We start from the raw sequence: 19,701 nt of genomic DNA, 5'->3' as shown, positions 1-19,701 counted from the left end.
CGATTGGCTTATGAGACTGCCGGACGGCAGCCTCCTGAAAGAATCACAGCTCACTCCACTAGGGCTGTGGCTTCCACATGGGCCTTCAAGAACGAGGCTTCTGTTGACCAGATATGTAAGGCAGCGACTTGGTCTTCACTTCACACTTTTGCCAAATTTTACAAATTTGATACTTTTGCTTCTTCGGAGGCTATTTTTGGGAGAATGGTTTTGCAAGCCGTGGTGCCTTCCATTTAGGTGACCTGATTTGCTCCCTCCCTTCATCCGTGTCCTAAAGCTTTGGTATTTGTTCCCACAAGTAAGGATGTGCCGTGGACCGGACACACCAATGTTGGAGAAAACAGAATTTATGCTTACCTGATAAATTACTTTCTCCAACGGTGTGTCCGGTCCACGGCCCGCCCTGGTTTTTTAATCAGGTCTGATGAATTATTTTCTCTAACTACAGTCACCACGGTATCATATGGTTTCTCCTATATATATTTCCTCCTGTCCGTCGGTCGAATGACTGGGGTGGGCGGAGCCTAGGAGGGATCATGTGACCAGCTTTGCTGGGACTCTTGGCCATTTCCTGTTGGGGAAGAGAATATCCCACAAGTAAGGATGACGCCGTGGACCGGACACACCGTTGGAGAAAGTAATTTATCAGGTAAGCATAAATTCTGTTTTTTCTATCTCAGGCAGTATTTGGAAGAAGAATCTGCCTGCGTTCTCTATGATCTTAGCAGGCGTAACTAAGATCCACTGGCTGTTCTCGACATTCTGTGGAGTGGGGTAACTTCAGAAAATGGGAATAGCATGCGGGGTCCCCCGCAAATGAGGTATGTGCAGTACAATATTTTCTGGGAATGGAATTGACTAAGAAAACACTGCTGTTACCCACATGATGTAAGTACAGCCTTAAATGCAGTAGTAGCGACTGGTATCAGGCTGATAAATGTATGCACAGTAGTGTTATTTTCTAGGGACTAGAATTTGACTGAGAAAATACTGTTAATACTGAAATAATGCTTAAGCCTTATCTGCAGTAGAAGCGACTGGTAGCAGGCTTAGTGATAACTTTGCATGACATTGAAAAAGTTTGTTTTTAAAACGTTTACTGGCATGTTATTCGTTTTGTGAGGTACTTTGGTGATAAATCCTTTTTGGGCATGATTTTTTTCCACATGGCTAACGTATTTTTCTGCATAGAAACCGTTATATCAGGTCTCCCACTGTTGTAATATGAGTGGGAGGGGCCTTTTTTTTAGCGCCTTGTTGCGCAGTTAAAATTCTAGCACAGTCTTCCTGCTTCTTCCTCCTTGATCCAGGACGTCTCTAGAGAGCTCAGGGGTCTTCAAAATTCGTTTTTGAGGGAGGTAATCAGTCACAGCAGACCTGTGACAGTGTGTTTGACTGTGATAAAAGCGTTAAATCTTAATTTGATATCCGTTTTTGGGTATTGAGGGGTTAATCATCCTTTTGCTAATGGGTGCAATCCTCTGCTAATTAATACATTTACCGTTAAGAATTGTTGACTATAACTGAACTAGTTCTTTGTTAATTCAACTGTGTTTTTTAAAGCGCTGCAGCGTTTTTTATATTGCTTGTAAACTTATTGAAAGTAGTTTCCAAGCTTGCTAGCTTCATTGCTAGTCTGTTTAAACATGTCTGATACAGAGGAATCTGCTTGTTCATTATGTTCAAAAGCCGATGTGGAGCCCAATAGAAATATGTGTACCAATTGTATTGATATTACTTTGAATAAAAGTCAATCTGTACCGATAAAGAAATTATCACCAGACAACGAGGGGGAAGTTATGCCGTCTAACTCTCCTCACGTGTCAGTACCTGCGTCTCCCGCTCGGGAGGTGCGTGAGATTGAGGCGCCAAGTACATCAAGGCACTTACAAATCACTTTACATGATATGGCTAATGTTATGAAAGAAGTATTATACAATATGCCCGAATTAAGAGGCAAGCGCGATAGCTCTGGGTTAAGGACAGAGTGCGCCGATGACACGAGAGCCATGTCTGATACTGCGTCACAATTTGCAGAACATGAGGACGGAGAGCTTCATTCTGTGGGTGACGGTTCTGATTCGGGGAGACCGGATTCAGAAATTTTAAATTTAAGCTTGAGAACCTCCGTGTGTTGCTAGGGGAGGTGTTAGCGGCTCTGAATGATTGTGACACGGTGGCAATCCCAGAGAAATTATGTAGGCTGGATAAATACTATGCAGTACCGGTGTGTACTGACGTTTTTCCTATACCAAAAAGGCTTACAGAAATTATTAGCAAGGAGTGGGATAGACCTGGTGTGCCCTTTTCCCCTCCTCCGATATTTAGAAAAATTTTCCCCATAAACGCCGCCCCACGAGACTTATGGCAGACGGTCCCTAAGGTGGAGGGAGCAGTTTCTACTTTAGCCAAGCGTACCACTATCCCGGTGGAGGATAGTTGTGCTTTCTCAGATCCAATGGATAAAAAATTAGAGGGTTACCTTAAGAAAATGTTTGTTCAACAAGGTTTTATATTACAGCCTCTTGCATGCATTGCGCCTGTCACTGCTGCAGCGGCATTCTGGTTTGAGTCTCTGGAAGAGGCGATTCGCACAGCACCATTAGATGAGACTTTGAGCAAGATTAGAACGCTTAAGCTAGCTAATGCGTTTGTTTCGGATGCCGTAGTGCATTTAACCAAACTTATGGCTAAGAATTCCGGATTTGCCATACAGGCGCGCAGAGCGCTATGGCTTAAATCCTGGTCAGCAGATGTAACTTCTAAATCTAAACTACTGAATATTCCTTTCAAAGGGCAGACCTTATTCGGGCCCGGCTTGAAGGAAATTATTGCTGACATTACTGGAGGTAAGGGCCACACCCTTCCTCAGGACAGGGCCAAATCAAAGGCCAAACAGTCTAATTTTCGTGCCTTTCGTAATTTCAAGGCAGGAGCAGCATCAACTTCCTCCGCTCCAAAACAGGAAGGAACTACTGCTCGTTACAGACAAGGTTGGAAAGGCAACCAGTCATGGAACAAGGGCAAGCAGGCCAGAAAGCCTACTTCCGCCCCTAAGACAGCATGAAGACAGGGCCCCCTTTCCGGAGAAGGATCTAGTGGGGGGCAGACTTTCTCTCTTTGCCCAGGCTTGGGCAAGAGATGTACAGGATCCCTGGACGTTGGAGATTATATCTCAGGGATACCTTCTGGATTTCAAAACTTCTCCTCCACAAAGGAGGTTTCATCTGTCAAGGTTATCAACAAACCTAGTAAAGAAAGAGGCATTTCTACAATGTGTACAAGACCTCTTAGTGATGGGAGTGATCCACCCAGTTCCGCGAACGGAACAAGGGCAAGGGTTTTACTCAGATCTGTTTGTGGTTCCCAAAAAAGAGGGAACCTTCAGACCAATCTTAGACTTAAAAATCTTAAACAAATTCCTAAGGGTTCCATCGTTCAAGATGGAAACCATTCGGACCATCCTACCCATGATCCAAGAGGGTCAATATATGACCACAGGACTTAAAGGTTGCCTACCTTCACATACCGATTCACAAAGATCATTATCGGTACCTAAGGTTTGCCTTTCTAGACAGGCATTACCAGTTTGTAGCTCTTCCCTTCGGGTTAGCTACGGCTCCGAGAATTTTTACAAAGATTTTGGGTTCGCTTCTGGCGGTACTAAGACCGCGAGGCATTGCGGTGGCTCCGTACCTAGACGACATTCTGATACAAGCGTCAAGTTTTCAAAATGCAAAGTCTCATACAGAGATAGTTCTAGCATTTCTGAGGTCGCATGGGTGGAAAGTGAACATGGAAAAGAGTTCTCTGTTTCCACTCACAAGGGTCCCCTTCCTAGGGACTCTTATAGATTCTGTAGAGATGAAGATTTACCTGACGGAGTCCAGGTTATCAAAATTTCTAAATGCTTGCCGTGTCCTTCATTCCATTCCAAGCCCATCAGTAGCTCAGTGCATGGAAGTAATCGGCTTAATGGTCGCGGCAATGGACATAGTGCCATTTGCGCGCCTGCATCTCAGACCGCTGCAATTATGCATGCTAAGTCAGTGGAATGGGGATTACTCAGATCTGTCCCCTTTACTGTATCTGGACCAGGAGACCAGGGATTCTCTTCTCTGGTGGTTGTCTCGGGTTCATCTGTCCAAAGGAATGACCTTTCGCAGACCAGATTGGACGATTGTAACAACAGATGCCAGCTTACTAGGCTGGGGCGCAGTCTGGAACTCCCTAAAGGCTCAGGGATCGTGGACTCAGGAGGAGAAACTCCTTCCAATAAACATTCTGGAATTAAGAGCAATATTCAATGCTCTCCTAGCTTGGCCTCAGTTAGCAACACTGAGGTTCATCAGGTTTCAGTCGGACAACATCACGAGTGTAGCTTACATCAATCATCAAGGAGGAACCAGGAGTTCCCTAGCGATGTTAGAAGTCTCGAAGATAATTCGCTGGGCAGAGTCTCACTCTTGCCACCTGTCAGCGATCTACATCCCAGGCGTGGAGAACTGGGAGGCGGACTTTCTAAGTCGCCAGACTTTTCATCCGGGGGAGTGGGAACTTCATCCGGAGATATTTGCTCAACTAATTCTGCGTTGGGGCAAACCGGACCTGGATCTCATGGCATCTCGCCAGAATGCCAAGCTTCCGTGCTACGGATCCAGGTCCAGGGACCCGGGAGCGGTGCTGATAGATGCACTAGCAGCCCCCTGGGTTTTCAACATGGCTTATGTGTTTCCACCTTTTCCGTTACTGCCTCGACTGATTGCCAAGATCAAACAGGAGAGAGCATCGGTAATTCTGATAGCGCCTGCGTGGCCACGCAGGACCTGGTATGCAGACCTAGTGGACATGTCGTCCTGTCCACCATGGTCTCTACCTCTGAGGCAGGACCTTCTAATTCAGGGTCCTTTCAACCATCCAAGCCTAATTTCTCTGAGGCTGACTGCGTGGAGATTGAACGCTTGATTCTATCGAAGCGTGGTTTCTCGGAGTCTGTTATTGATACATTAATACAGGCTCGGAAACCTGTGACCAGAAAAATTTACCATAAGATATGGCGTAAATATTTATATTGGTGTGAATCCAAGAGTTACTCATGGAGTAAGGTTAAGATTCCTAGGATATTGTCTTTTCTACAAGAGGGTTTAGAAAAGGGTTTGTCCGCTAGTTCGCTAAAGGGACAGATTTCTGCTCCGTCTATTCTTTTACACAAGCGTCTGGCAAAGAATCCAGACGTCCAGGCTTTTTGTCAGGCTTTGGCCAGGATTAAGCCTGTGTTTAAGACTGTTGCTCCTCTGTGGAGCTTAAACTTGGTTCTTAAAGTTCTTCAGGGTGTTCCGTTTGAACCCCTTCATTCCATTGATATTAAGCTTTTATCTTGGAAAGTTCTGTTTTTGATGGCTATTTCCTCGGCTCGAAGAGTCTCTGAGTTATCTGCCTTACATTGTGATTCTCCTTATCTGATCTTTCATTCAGACAAGGTAGTCCTGTGTACTAAACCTGGGTTTTTACCTAAGGTTGTTTCTAACAGGAATATCCATCAAGAGATTGTTGTTCCATCATTATGTCCTAATCCTTCTTCAAAGAAGGAACGTCTTTTGCATAATCTAGGCGTGGTCCGTGCCCTGAAGTTCTACTTACAGGCAACTAAAGATTTTCGGCAAACTTCTTCTCTGTTTGTCGTGTACTCTGGACAGAGGAGAGGTCAAAAGGCTTCGGCTACCTCTTTCTTTTTGGCTTCGTAGCATAATACGTTTAGCCTATGAGACTGCTGGACAGCAGCCTCCTGAAAGAATTACAGCTCATTCCACTAGAGCTGTGGCTTCCACCTGGGCCTTTAAGAATGAGGCCTCTGTTGAACAGATTTGCAAGGCTGCAATTTGGTCTTCACTTCATACTTTTTACAAATTTGACACTTTTGCTTCTTCGGAGGCTGTTTTTGGGAGAGAGGTTCTACAGGCAGTGGTTCCTTCTGTTTAATGTTCCTGCCTTGTCCCTCCCATCATCCGTGTACTTTAGCTTTGGTATTGGTATCCCATAAGTAATGGATGACCCGTGGACTGAACACACTTAACAAGAGAAAACATAATTTATGCTTACCTGATAAATTTATTTCTCTTGTAGTGTGTTCAGTCCACGGCCCGCCCTGTCCTTTCTGAGGCAGGTTCTAAATTTTAAATTATAACTCCAGTCACCACTGCACCCTATAGTTTCTCCTTTCTCGTCTTGTTTCGGTCGAATGACTGGATATGACATGAGGGGAGGAGCTATATAGCAGCTCTGCTTGGGTGATCCTCTTGCAACTTCCTGTTGGGAAGGAGAATATATCCCATAAGTAATGGATGACCCGTGGACTGAACACACTACAAGAGAAATAAATTTATCAGGTAAGCATAAATTATGTTTTTCTAACGCCTCCACTCTAAAGCCCAATGCATGGACATCCTGCTTTAAATCAGCCAATTCCTCTCTTACACATGCCCGGACAATGTCTGCAATGTCCTGCTTAGATGGGAGGGAGAAGAGCATGGCTGCCGGAACTTGGACTAGCTCATGTGTGTGTTGATCAACATCCGAGGATGTATCTGTGTGCGTGGAGGCGGCTGCTGAAGTCGCATTTTCACCTTGAGGAGTCTGATCCTCTGTGTTAAAGTAAGAAGTGACGGAGTTGTTCTTGCCCGTATGTGGTTTATTTACTCTGTCCTGTTTAGCCTTTTAGCTAAGGATTAGTTAAATATGATAGCCACCTGCCTTTTTCTTATGTGGAGCCTCTAGGGAGTCCTTTGTAAAAGGTGGTACCTTTTTTTTATTTTTTGCTTTTTCTGGACCACAATTACTGCCGCAATAAAGTGATCTGAGATTAGGTCCACGTGCTGCTTCGTGCCTAAGTGATCTGTATAGTGGTAATCATCCACTGCCCCTTGACCCGTATCCTACAACAGGACAGTCTCTTTCCAAGAGGGGAGCCGTCAATTGTGTTTTCAACAGTCTATCTGACTGTTATAAGCCCTATCTGCGTGCTTCCTTAGTGCATTTGCCCTTTGGTGTAACATCTGCCAGCTATATGTATCTGCTGGTGTGAGTGCTGTGACCCGCGCATAATTTGGGAGGATAGGGAGCCCCTTCAATGTCGCCTACCTCCACCTGTGCCAATCTGTATAACCCAGAGGACTCCCAAACTTGTTCCGGCTGTGTCCCACGTGGCTCCTCTGTCTGTGGGGTAAGCGTTGCTACCGGTCAGGCCTCAGCCTGCGAAGCGGTTGCGGAAAGCAGTTTGTGTTATCCATGGAGCTCCAGTTGTGATTCGGGCGGCTTGACAGGCTGATTGCCCCTGTCTGTTAGGCTTAGGACTGGCTTAGTCCCCTTAATTTAAGCATTTAATGCTGCACCATCAGTGGAGCTCGAAATTACGCCGCCATCTTGGTTGTGCCCGGCTCCACCCCCTCCAAATTTTTTTTTATCGAAATTATTTGCTTCTGTGGAAGCAGTCTTCGAGAGAAGGGGTTTTGTAGGCTGTGGTGCCCTCAGATAAAAGTTGGCCACCTCTCCTTTTTGCCCTCCCGTTTGCATTCAGTGTCCTCTGGAGCTTGGGTATAATTTTCCCACAAGTAAGGAATGCAGCGGTGGACTCTGTATTAAGAAGGAAAACATAAAGGATGCTTACCTGATAATTTCCTTTCCACAGCTCACGGCCGTGTTCTTTGATGGGCGGCCCTAAATTTAATTTTGTTCCTCTGGCACCTTTTTCACCCTGATATTTCTCCTACTGTTCCTTGTTCCCTCGACAGTATTACTGGGGGAGGAGGAGGGGGGGGGGGCGGTATTTAAGCCTTTGGCTGGGGTGTCTTTGCATCCTCCTGGTGGCAAGGTTCAGTATTTCCCACAAGTAAGAAATGCAGCTGTGGACTCTCCCTGTACAGAAGGAAAGAAAATTATCAGGTAAGCATAATTTGTTTTTATCCAGTTACATGGACACATACCTCTTGCATCATGTATTAGGCTACAGGACAGCCCAGAGGCAGAACTTTTCTTCACTTTCTGCGATGAGATTTTTTTTTTATAAATATTTTCTGCAGGTCATTTTGAAATAAGTCAATTTTACACCAAGCACCAGCTCAATTGCAATGTGTTTAACTGGAGAGTAAAGCACTTCTTTTATTTTTATATATATATTTTCTATATAATCTATATCTCTCAAATAAAATGTTTCCTTTTCTCTTAATCTAACATCCCAAGGTAGAAATGTAGTTCTAAAAAAGGCGCATTATGCACAGGAACATCTTGCAGTGGTCTGTTCTGAGGTTAACTTGGGCTAAGAGTTTACATAATTATCTTTGTAAAAATAATAATAAAAAACATTACCTGGTAAACTGAATTATTTCTAGCTTTTAGATGCCGAACATTGTATTACAATCTGAGCAATATGTGTGGAGCTGCTAACAATTAATGCTACAAGTGTTGTATTGAGCAAGGTGTGGGATCTTGTTCTATACACGTGTATTTTTAATGTTTCTCAAGCTCTTTTTGTTTCCTTTCCAGATTGTTCTAGACGAGGGTGGATATGAACTCATCTGCAAAGAGCGGCGATGGGCCAGAGTCGCACAGCGCATGGGATATCCATCGGGCAAGAACATTGGATCCCTTTTACGTTCACATTATGAACGCGTAATATACCCCTTCCACATGTACCAGTCAGGAGCAAATATGGTGGTAAGGGGGAGAGAGGGCTGAGACGATGGTTGTAGATTACGGCTTTGAAAAGTATGAGATCCATTTTGGCTATCTTATTTATGATTTTGTTGCAGGACTATGGGGAGCGACCACGCTATGATAATGAGGAGAAGGATAAAGAGTACAAACCGCACAGCATCCCATTGCGCCAGTCAGTTCAGCCCTCCAAAATTACCAGCTATGGGCGGCGAGCTAAGCGACTAACTAAGGAGGTAATACAACGATACTAATGCCCTGTCTTATATATTAGCCCTAAACGGAGTACTTTGCCAAACATGGTGCCCACTGCCACTTAACCTTGCCCCAAACATTCTCATATTGACTAACACTGCCCACTTGCTGCAGGAGAGGTGCTTGACACTAGCTCTTCATTATGGTATTTTCAGTCTAGTTGCTCCACCTCAGGATGGTCTGTTTTGGAGGCAATTTGGGGAATATAGCGTCTTGTTTCCAGACGCTGATGTGTTTCAAATTCTTTTCATGTTTTTGTCATTTCATGTAGGACCCTGAGAGCTCAGATCCTGTCACTCAAAGCTCCTCTCTACCCTCTGAAACATCTCCATCCTGGGTATACAGTCCTGTGTGTCTTGTAACCATTTCTCCTCTGAATTTCTCTAACCGTCCTATTCCCATTAATCCTCCATAATGTAGCAAAACAGCGGTGAAGGGTTTTATAAATGCCTGAGATGCCGTTTTATTAATCTGTGTGCATGACTGTTTTTTATGGAAAGGACCAAGTTTGCGTCTGCATGGCTTATTCATGGTACCACAATAGGAAATATTTCTTCCCCCTCCATCTTTGTGATCATTCTATCTTTGCTACGTAATGTAACCGTGCATATTACCATGGGATCCAGCTCTGCTTCCTGTTGCTCTTGTGTGCTAAGTCCCCCTTCTTGCAAATCTCATTACAACTCTCTTGCTGCCTTTTTTTTTCTCTTTCTTAAGCCGGAGCCAACTGAGGAAGACATAGAAAAAAATCCTGAGCTGAAGAAGCTTCAAATTTATGGTGCCGGCCCTAAAATGATGGGTCTGGGGCTGATGGCAAAAGACAAGAACTTGCGTAAGAAGGGTAAGCCAATTATTGCCATGAGTTTTTCGAAGTTAGAACATATTTGCAGCAGTGATTCAGTAATAATTAATTGTTGTAATGAGGCAAAGGTTAATGACCGAGACAGGGGTGACATTTGTATTTTTTGTAAAATGTAGAGGTCTTCTGTTCCAGTGTGTCTTTTGTTGACTTTAAATGAGTGAAGCAGGGGGGAAGGCAAGAAACCAGTACTCCATGTAAAACAAACATAGGTGGGAATGATAAAAAAAAAGTGCAATAAAATTAAAAAACAATGCAAGAACAAATTATCATATAAAATGTAGAGTGCCCTCTTAAAGGGACAGTCTAGTCAAAATTAAACTTTCATTATTCATATAGGACCTGTAATTTTAATCAACTTTCAAAATTACTTTTATCATCAAATTTTGCTTTTTTTCTCTTGGTATTCTTAGTTTAAACTAAACCTAGGTTGGCTCATATGCTAATTTCTAAGTCCTTAGGGCTGCCTCTAATCACATGCTTTTTAAATTGTTTTTCACAACAAGAGACTGAGAGTTCACATAGGCCATATAGATAACTCTGTGTTCAGGCACAGAAAGGTATTCAAGATTTAGCACAACACAATGCTAAATGCAAGTTAATAGATAATAGTCATAGTCATGTGATCAGGGCTGTCAGAAGGTTCTTAGATAAAAGGTAATCAGAGGTAAAAAGTATATTAATCTAACTGTTATGCAAAACTGGGGAATGGGTAAAAAAGGGATTATCTCTTTTTTTTAAAACAATAAAAATTCTATTGTAGACTGTCCCTTTAAATCTAAGGTTCCAAAGAAGCCATGTGACTCAAAGAAAACGCTGTATGTATTAACCAGCTTCCACAGTGGCACAGTACCTACGTTCTACAGAACCATTATAGCACTTTTTAAATAATCCAGTAGATGGCAGGATCTCCTCTTTTTCCAAATGTATTATATACACGTTAAAACAATTAAAAGCAAATATAAATGTTTGCAGACACTTTAGACCTACACAAATAGTCCCTAATCGTTGTATATTGCAGCTGATGTACAGTATAACAGTTAAAAAGTTATTTATTCACCAGGGTTTTCTATTACAACAGACGGCTTGTATTGTACCAGTTACAACTGCCGCAGCCTTGGAAGAGTCTCTTAAGACAGACTCCTTTAGAGGAAATACTAGATAGAATTAAGGCCCTTAAGATGGCTAATTCTTTTGTTACAGGTGCCGCCTTTCAGATCGCCAAGCTGGCGGCTAAGAATGCAGGATTTGCTATTTTAGCGCTAAGAGCTTTATGGTTAAAATCTTTGTCCGCGGATGTGTCCTCTAAATCAAAGCTTTTGGCTATACCCTTCAAAGGAAAGACCCTGTTCGGGCCTGACTTGAAAGAAATAATCTCTGACATTACGGGAGGTAAGGGTCACCTCCTACCTCAGGATAAAACAGCTAAACAAAGGGGTAAACAGTAATTTTTGTTCCTTTCGAAATTTCAAGAGAGTCCCTTCTTCTGCTAAACAGGAAAGGGAATTTTACACAAACAAAGTCCACCTGGAGACACAACCAGTCTTGGAACAAGGGTAAACAACCCAAGAAGCCTGCTGCTGCTGCCCCCCAAAACAGCATGAAGGGGCGGCCCCGATCCGGGACCGGATCTAGTAGGGGGCAGACTTTCTCTCTTTGTCCAGGTTTGGATAAGAGACGTTCAGGATCCCTAGACACTGGAAAACGTGTCTCAAGGGTATCGGCTGGAGTTCAAAAATTCCTTCCCAAGGGGAAGGTTTCTTCTTTCACGATTGTCTGTAGACCAGATAAAGAGGCATTTTTACGTTGTGCAAGAGACCTCTCCACTATGGGAGTAATTTGTCCCATTCTAATACAGGAGCAGGGACAGGGGTTTTACTCAAATCTTTTTGTGGTTCCCAAAAAAGAGGGAACGTTCCGACCCATTTTAGACCAAGTCTCTCAGAGTTCCATCCTTCAAGATGGAGACTATTCGGATAATTCTTCCATTGATCCAGGAGGGTCAATATATGACTACCTTGGACTTAAGGGATGCATATCTCCACATTCCTATCCAGAGATCATCACCAGTTCCTGAGGTTTGCCTTTCTAGACAAGCATTTTCAGTTTGTGGCCCTTCCCTTCAGGCTGGCCACGGCACCCAGGATCTTCACAAAAGTTCTAGGGTCTCTGCTGGCGATTCTCAGACCGCGGGGCATTGCAGTGGTGCCTTGTCTGGATGGCATTCTGATCCAGGCGTCGTCTTATCAGCTGACAAGGTCTCATACATACTGAACATACACTGATTCATCATTTAAATACTTTACACCTGGTCAATTGTTCACCTGTTGTCATGTGACTACTCATTATTGTATCACTGCCATCTTGTGGCCATCTAACATATATATTCCTATTGAAAAAAAGCATTCTGAATAGTCACATTGAAAAGGTTTAAGTATCAAACAATGTTAATAAATAAAATCATATGTACAAAATTAAAATAGAAGAAATCTTACGCACAATATGCAGATATGCCATTGCTGTTTACTTGTTATTTAAATGTTAATTTGGACTCTTTCATTTTAGAGTTGATTTCAAAAAATTGCTGCTAAAGATTATATGGATTACTGTCAATTTGAACACTGTAGGCCTATTTTGAAAATAATCTTTTACTTTTCTCTTTAGTCTTTTTATGTGTAAAGATAATTTTTGTAAAAAAATTTTTTTTCCAAAAAAATCTCCCTTCAATTTTACTCAGCCCATTAAAAGGGGTTGTTAGAAAATTATTTTAGATTAAAGAAATGCAGGTATCATGATACTCAGCCCATTAGAAAGGGAAGATTTACATATTCATAGAGATGTTTTAGGAAAAACAAATATTTAGTAAAACAAACTCCAATCGAATTCTTTGTTCATACCCTTAGGTATTAAGCTTTCCAATTTGTATATCCAAAACATCTCTCTTGTTTTTAGTATATGTTTTCTATTACCCCCCCTCCTTGGTCTCTCAGTCTGTTCAATTATTTGGAATCTGAGCTGGCTGATGTTATGACCCATAGAGAGGAAGTGAGAGGATACAGGAGCCTCTTTGTTCTTGAGAGACCAAGGAGGGGGGGTAATAGAGAACATATACTAAAAACAAGAGAGATGTTTTGGATATACAAATTGGAAAGCTTAATACCTAAGGGTATGAACAAAGAATTCGATTGGAGTTTGTTTTACTAAATATTTGTTTTTCCTAAAACATCTCTATGAATATGTAAATCTTCCCTTTCTAATGGGCTGAGTATCATGATACCTGCATTTCTTTAATCTAAAATAATTTTCTAACAACCCCTTTTAATGGGCTGAGTAAAATTGAAGGGAGATTTTTTTGGAAAAAAAAATTTTTTACAAAAATTATCTTTACACATAAAAAGACTAAAGAGAAAAGTAAAAGATTATTTTCAAAATAGGCCTACAGTGTTCAAATTGACAGTAATCCATATAATCTTTAGCAGCAATTTTTTGAAATCAACTCTAAAATGAAAGAGTCCAAATTAACATTTAAATAACAAGTAAACAGCAATGGCATATCTGCATATTGTGCGTAAGATTTCTTCTATTTTAATTTTGTACATATGATTTTATTTATTAACATTGTTTGATACTTAAACCTTTTCAATGTGACTATTCAGAATGCTTTTTTTCAATAGGAATATATATGTTAGATGGCCACAAGATGGCAGTGATACAATAATGAGTAGTCGCATGACAACAGGTGAACAATTGACCAGGTGTAAAGTATTTAAATGATGAATCAGTGTATGTTCAGTATACATGACTAAGGACCTATAGCAGGTCTGAAACGTTGTATGTTTGTCAAAAGACCCTATATGAAGAAATAAAGGTTTTTTAACTATTGGTGGCTGGAACAAATCTTTTTTGCTACTTGAAGTATTTGCAGGATAAGGCAGATCCTGGGTTCCGTGCCCCACAAGCCACATATCTGTTGGTGCTGTTTTCCACACTTTGCTTTGAAGGTCTCATACAGACATTGTCCTATCCTTTTTAAGGACTCACGGGTGGAAGGTGAATCTAGAAAAGAGTTAATTCCACAGACAAGGGTTCCTTTCCTGGGAACTCTAATAGACTCTGTATCCATGAAGATATTTTTGACGGAAGTCAGAAAGTTAGATTCTGAATACATGCCGAACCCTTCAGGCCAATCCTCGGCCATCAGTGGCTCAGTGCATGGAGGTAATTGGATTGATGGTGGCAGCTATGGACATCATTCAGTTTGCTCGTTTTCATCTCAGACCTCTACAACTGAGCATGCTCAGGCAGTGGAATGGAGATTATGCATATTTGTCTCCTCAGATAGATCTGGACCAGGAGACCAGAGACTCTCTTCTCTGGTGGTTGTTGCCGGATCATCATTTCGCATACCCTCATGGGTGATAGTGACAGACACCAGTCTACTAGGTTGGGGTGTAGTCTGTAATTCCCTGAAGGCTCAGGGGGTGTGGCCTCGGTCGGAGTCTCTACTTCCAATCTATATCCTGGAATTGAGAGCAATATTGAATGCACTTCAGACTTGGCCTCAGTTGGCTTCGGCCAAGTTCATCCGGTTTCAGTCGGACAACATCACGACTATGGCTTACATCAATGATCAGGGAGGAACAAGGAGTTCCTTAGCGATGACAGAAGTATCCAAAATAATTTGGTGGGCGGAGGCTCACTCTTATCTGTCAGCAATATACATCCCAGGAGTGGACAACTGGGAAGCGGATTTCTTGAGCAGACAGACGTTTCATCCGGGGTAGTGGGAACTCCATCTGGAGGTCTTTGCCAACTTGATTCTCAGATGGGGCGGACCGGAGCTGGATCTTATGGCTTCTCGTCAGAATGTCAAGCTCCCGAGATACGGATCCAGGTCCAGGGATCCTCAGGCCGAACTGATAGATGCCTTGGTCGTTCAACCTAGCTTATGTGTTTCCACCGTTTGCTCTCCTTAACGGGGGATTTTCACCACTCCTGCGTGGCCTCGCAGGACTTGGTATGCCCATCTGCATACCAATCTGAATCTAGTTTCTCTGCAGCTGACTGCTTGGAGATTGAACGCTTGATTTTATCTAAGCGAGGGTCTTCTGATTCGGTCATTGATACCTTGATTCAGGCACGTAAGCCTGTTACTAGAAAAATTTCCATACGATATGGCATAAATATCTTTATTGGTGCGAATCCAAGGCCTACTCATGGAGTAAGGTTCGGATTCCCATGTTTTTATCTTTTCTCCAAGACGGATTGGAGAAAGGGTTGTCAGCAAGTTCCTTAAAGGGACAGATTTCTGCTTTGTCTATTTTGCTACACAAACGTCTGTCAGATGTTCCAGATGTTTGTTTTTTGTCAGGCTCTGACTAGAATCAGGCCTGTGTTTAGACCAATTGCTCCTCCTTGGAGTTTGGATTTAGTTCTTAATGTTCTTCTAGGGGTTACATTTGAACCTATGCATTCCATAGATATTAAGTTGTTATTTTGGAAAGTTTTATTTTTGGTTGCTATTTCTCCAACATAGGTGTGTCCGGTCCACGGCGTCATCCTTACTTGTGGGATATTCTCTTCCCCAACAGGAAATGGCAAAGAGCCCAGCAAAGCTGGTCACATGATCCCTCCTAGGCTCCGCCTACCCCAGTCATTCTCTTTGCCGTTGTACAGGCAACATCTCCACGGAGATGGCTTAGAGTTTTTTAGTGTTTAACTGTAGTTTTTATTATTCAATCAAGAGTTTGTTATTTTAAAATAGTGCTGGTATGTACTATTTACTCAGAAACAGAAAAGAGATGAAGATTTCTGTTTGTATGAGGAAAATGATTTTAGCAACCGTCACTAAAATCCATGGCTGTTCCACACAGGACTGTTGAGAGCAATTAACTTCAGTTGGGGGAACAGTGAGCAGTCTCTTGCTGCTTGAGGTATGACACATTCTAACAAGACGATGTAATGCTGGAAGCTGTCATTTTCCCTATGGGATCCAGTAAGCCATGTTTATTACGATTGTAAATAAGGGCTTCAAAAAGGGCTTATTAAGACTGTAGACTTTTTCTGGGCTAAATCGATTCATTATTAACACATATTTAGCCTTGAGGAATCATTTTATCTGGGTATTTTGATATAATATCGGCAGGCACTGTTTTAGAAACCTTATTCTTTAGGGGCTTTCCCAAAGCATAGGCAGAGCCTCATTTTTGCGCCGGTGTTGCGCACTTGTTTTTGAGAGGCATGGCATGCAGCTGCATGTGAGAGGAGCTCTGATACTTAGAAAAGACTTTCTGAAGGCGTCATTTGGTATCGTATTCCCCTTGGGGCTTGGTTGGGTCTCAGCAAAGCAGATACCAGGGACTGTAAAGGGGTTAAAGTTCAAAACGGCTCCGGTTCCGTTATTTTAAGGGTTAAAGCTTCCAAATTTGGTGTGCAATACTTTTAAGGCTTTAAGACACTGTGGTGAAAATTTGGTGAATTTTGAACAATTCCTTCATGTTTTTTCGCAATTGCAGTAATAAAGTGTGTTCAGTTTAAAATTTAAAGTGACAGTAACGGTTTTATTTTAAAACGTTTTTTTGTACTTTGTTATCAAGTTTATGCCTGTTTAACATGTCTGAACTACCAGATAGACTGTGTTCTGAATGTGGGGAAGCCAGAATTCCTATTCATTTAAATAAATGTGATTTATGTGACAATGACAATGATGCCCAAGATGATTCCTCAAGTGAGGGGAGTAAGCATGGTACTGCATCATTCCCTCCTTCGTCTACACGAGTCTTGCCCACTCAGGAGGCCCCTAGTACATCTAGCGCGCCAATACTCCTTACTATGCAACAATTAACGGCTGTAATGGATAATTCTGTCAAAAACATTTTAGCCAAAATGAACACTTATCAGCGTAAGCGCGACTGCTCTGTTTTAGATACTGAAGAGCATGACGACGCTGATAATAATATTTCTGAAGGGCCCCTAACCCAGTCTGATGGGGCCAGGGAGGTTTTGTCTGAGGGAGAAATTACTGATTCAGGGAACATTTCTCAACAAGCTGAACCTGATGTGATTGCATTTAAATTTTAGTTGGAACATCTCCGCATTCTGCTTAAGGAGGTATTATCCACTCTGGATGATTGTGACAAGTTGGTCATCCCAGAGAAACTATGTAAAATGGACAAGTTCCTAGAGGTGCCGGGGCTCCCAGAAGCTTTTCCTATACCCAAGCGGGTGGCGGACATTGTTAATAAAGAATGGGAAAGGCCCGGTATTCCTTTCGTCCCTCCCCCCATATTTAAAAAATTGTTTCCTATGGTCGACCCCAGAAAGGACTTATGGCAGACAGTCCCCAAGGTCGAGGGAGCGGTTTCCACTTTAAACAAACGCACCACTATACCCATAGAGGATTGTTGTGCTTTCAAAGATCCTATGGATAAAAAATTAGAAGGTTTGCTTAAAAAGATGTTTGTTCAGCAGGGTTACCTTCTACAACCAATTTCATGCATTGTCCCTGTCGCTACAGCCGCATGTTTCTGGTTCGATGAGCTGATAAAGGCGGTCGATAGTGATTCTCCTCCTTATGAGGAGATTATGGACAGAATCAATGCTCTCAAATTGGCTAATTCTTTCACCCTAGACGCCACTTTGCAATTGGCTAGGTTAGCGGCTAAGAATTCTGGGTTTGCTATTGTGGCGCGCAGAGCGCTTTGGTTGAAATCTTGGTCGGCTGATGCGTCTTCCAAGAACAAGCTACTTAACATTCCTTTCAAGGGGAAAACGCTGTTTGGCCCTGACTTGAAAGAGATTATCTCTGATATCACTGGGGGTAAGGGCCACGCCCTTCCTCAGGATCGGCCTTTCAAGGCAAAAAATAAACCTAATTTTCGTCCCTTTCGTAGAAACGGACCAGCCCAAAGTGCTACGTCCTCTAAGCAAGAGGGTAATACTTCTCAAGCCAAGCCAGCTTGGAGACCAATGCAAGGCTGGAACAAGGGTAAGCAGGCCAAGAAACCTGCCACTGCTACCAAGACAGCATGAAATGTTGGCCCCCGATCCGGGACCGGATCTGGTGGGGGGCAGACTCTCTCTCTTCGCTCAGGCTTGGGCAAGAGATGTTCTGGATCCTTGGGCGCTAGAAATAGTCTCCCAAGGTTATCTTCTGGAATTCAAGGGACTTCCCCCAAGGGGGAGGTTCCACAGGTCTCAGTTGTCTTCAGACCACATAAAAAGACAGGCATTCTTACATTGTGTAGAAGACCTGTTAAAAATGGGAGTGATTCATCCTGTTCCATTAAGAGAACAAGGGATGGGGTTCTACTCCAATCTGTTCATAGTTCCCAAAAAAGAGGGAACGTTCAGACCAATCTTAGATCTCAAGATCTTAAACAAGTTTCTCAAGGTTCCATCGTTCAAGATGGAAACCATTCGAACTATTCTTCCTTCCATCCAGGAAGGTCAATTCATGACCACGGTGGATTTAAAGGATTCGTATCTACATATTCCTATCCACAAGGAACATCATCGGTTCCTGAGGTTCGCATTCCTGGACAAACATTACCAGTTCGTGGCGCTTCCTTTCGGATTAGCCACTGCTCCAAGGATTTTCACAAAGGTACTAGGGTCCCTTCTAGCTGTGCTAAGACCAAGGGGCATTGCTGTAGTACCTTACTTGGACGACATTCTGATTCAAGCGTCGTCCCTTCCTCAAGCAAAGGCTCACACGGACATTGTCCTGGCCTTTCTCAGATCTCACGGATGGAAAGTGAACGTGGAAAAGAGTTCTCTATCTCCGTCAACAAGGGTTCCCTTCTTGGGAACAATAATAGACTCCTTAGAAATGAGGATTTTTCTGACAGAGGCCAGAAAAACAAAACTTCTAGACTCTTGTCGGATACTTCATTCCGTTCCTCTTCCTTCCATAGCTCAGTGCATGGAAGTGATCGGGTTGATGGTAGCGGCAATGGACATAGTTCCTTTTGCGCGCATTCATCTAAGACCATTACAACTGTGCATGCTCAGTCAGTGGAATGGGGACTATACAGACTTGTCTCCGAAGATACAAGTAAATCAGAGGACCAGAGACTGACTCCGTTGGTGGCTGTCCCTGGACAACCTGTCACGAGGGATGACATTCCGCAGACCAGAGTGGGTCATTGTCACGACCGACGCCAGTCTGATGGGCTGGGGCGCGGTCTGGGGATCCCTGAAAGCTCAGGGTCTTTGGTCTCGGGAAGAATCTCTGTTACCGATAAATATTCTGGAACTGAGAGCGATATTCAATGCTCTCAAGGCTTGGCCTCAGCTAGCGAGGACCAAGTTCATACGGTTTCAATCAGACAACATGACAACTGTTGCGTACATCAACCATCAGGGGGGAACAAGGAGTTCCCTGGCGATGGAAGAAGTGACCAAAATCATTCTATGGGCGGAGTCTCACTCCTGCCACCTGTCTGCTATCCACATCCCAGGAGTGGAAAATTGGGAAGCGGATTTTCTGAGTCGTCAGACATTGCACCCGGGGGAGTGGGAACTCCATCCGGAAATCTTTGCCCAAGTCACTCAGCTGTGGGGCATTCCAGACATGGATCTGATGGCCTCTCGTCAGAACTTCAAAGTTCCTTGCTACGGGTCCAGATCCAGGGATCCCAAGGCGGCTCTAGTGGATGCACTAGTAGCACCTTGGACCTTCAAACTAGCTTATGTGTTCCCGCCGTTTCCTCTCATCCCCAGGCTGGTAGCCAGGATCAATCAGGAGAGGGCGTCGGTGATCTTGATAGCTCCTGCGTGGCCACGCAGGACTTGGTATGCAGATCTGGTGAATATGTCATCGGCTCCACCTTGGAAGCTACCTTTGAGACGAGACCTTCTTGTTCAGGGTCCGTTCGAAC

At 43.2% G+C, this 19,701-nt stretch overlaps 1 protein-coding gene across 2 annotated transcripts in view; it reads left to right on the top strand.

Moving 5' to 3' along the window:
- KDM5C (lysine demethylase 5C) overlaps positions 1-19,701 on the top strand; it is a 249,125-nt gene that overhangs the window by 124,619 nt on the left and 104,805 nt on the right. Inside the window, exons 5-8 of one of the 2 annotated variants that reach the window (XM_053695363.1) lie at positions 8,539-8,709; positions 8,805-8,942; positions 9,233-9,298; positions 9,679-9,802. In XM_053695363.1, coding sequence (XP_053551338.1) covers positions 8,539-8,709; positions 8,805-8,942; positions 9,233-9,298; positions 9,679-9,802 — 499 coding nt within the window. The remainder of the gene's footprint in view (positions 1-8,538; positions 8,710-8,804; positions 8,943-9,232; positions 9,299-9,678; positions 9,803-19,701) is intronic. The other variant, XM_053695364.1, reaches the window with a different exon arrangement.

This window comes from Bombina bombina, chromosome 12 (genome assembly GCF_027579735.1).
Source record: "Bombina bombina isolate aBomBom1 chromosome 12, aBomBom1.pri, whole genome shotgun sequence".
NCBI lineage: Eukaryota > Metazoa > Chordata > Amphibia > Anura > Bombinatoridae > Bombina > Bombina bombina.
Note: the sequence above shows the minus strand (reverse complement) of the source record. Positions and strands in the feature narration are given on the sequence as shown.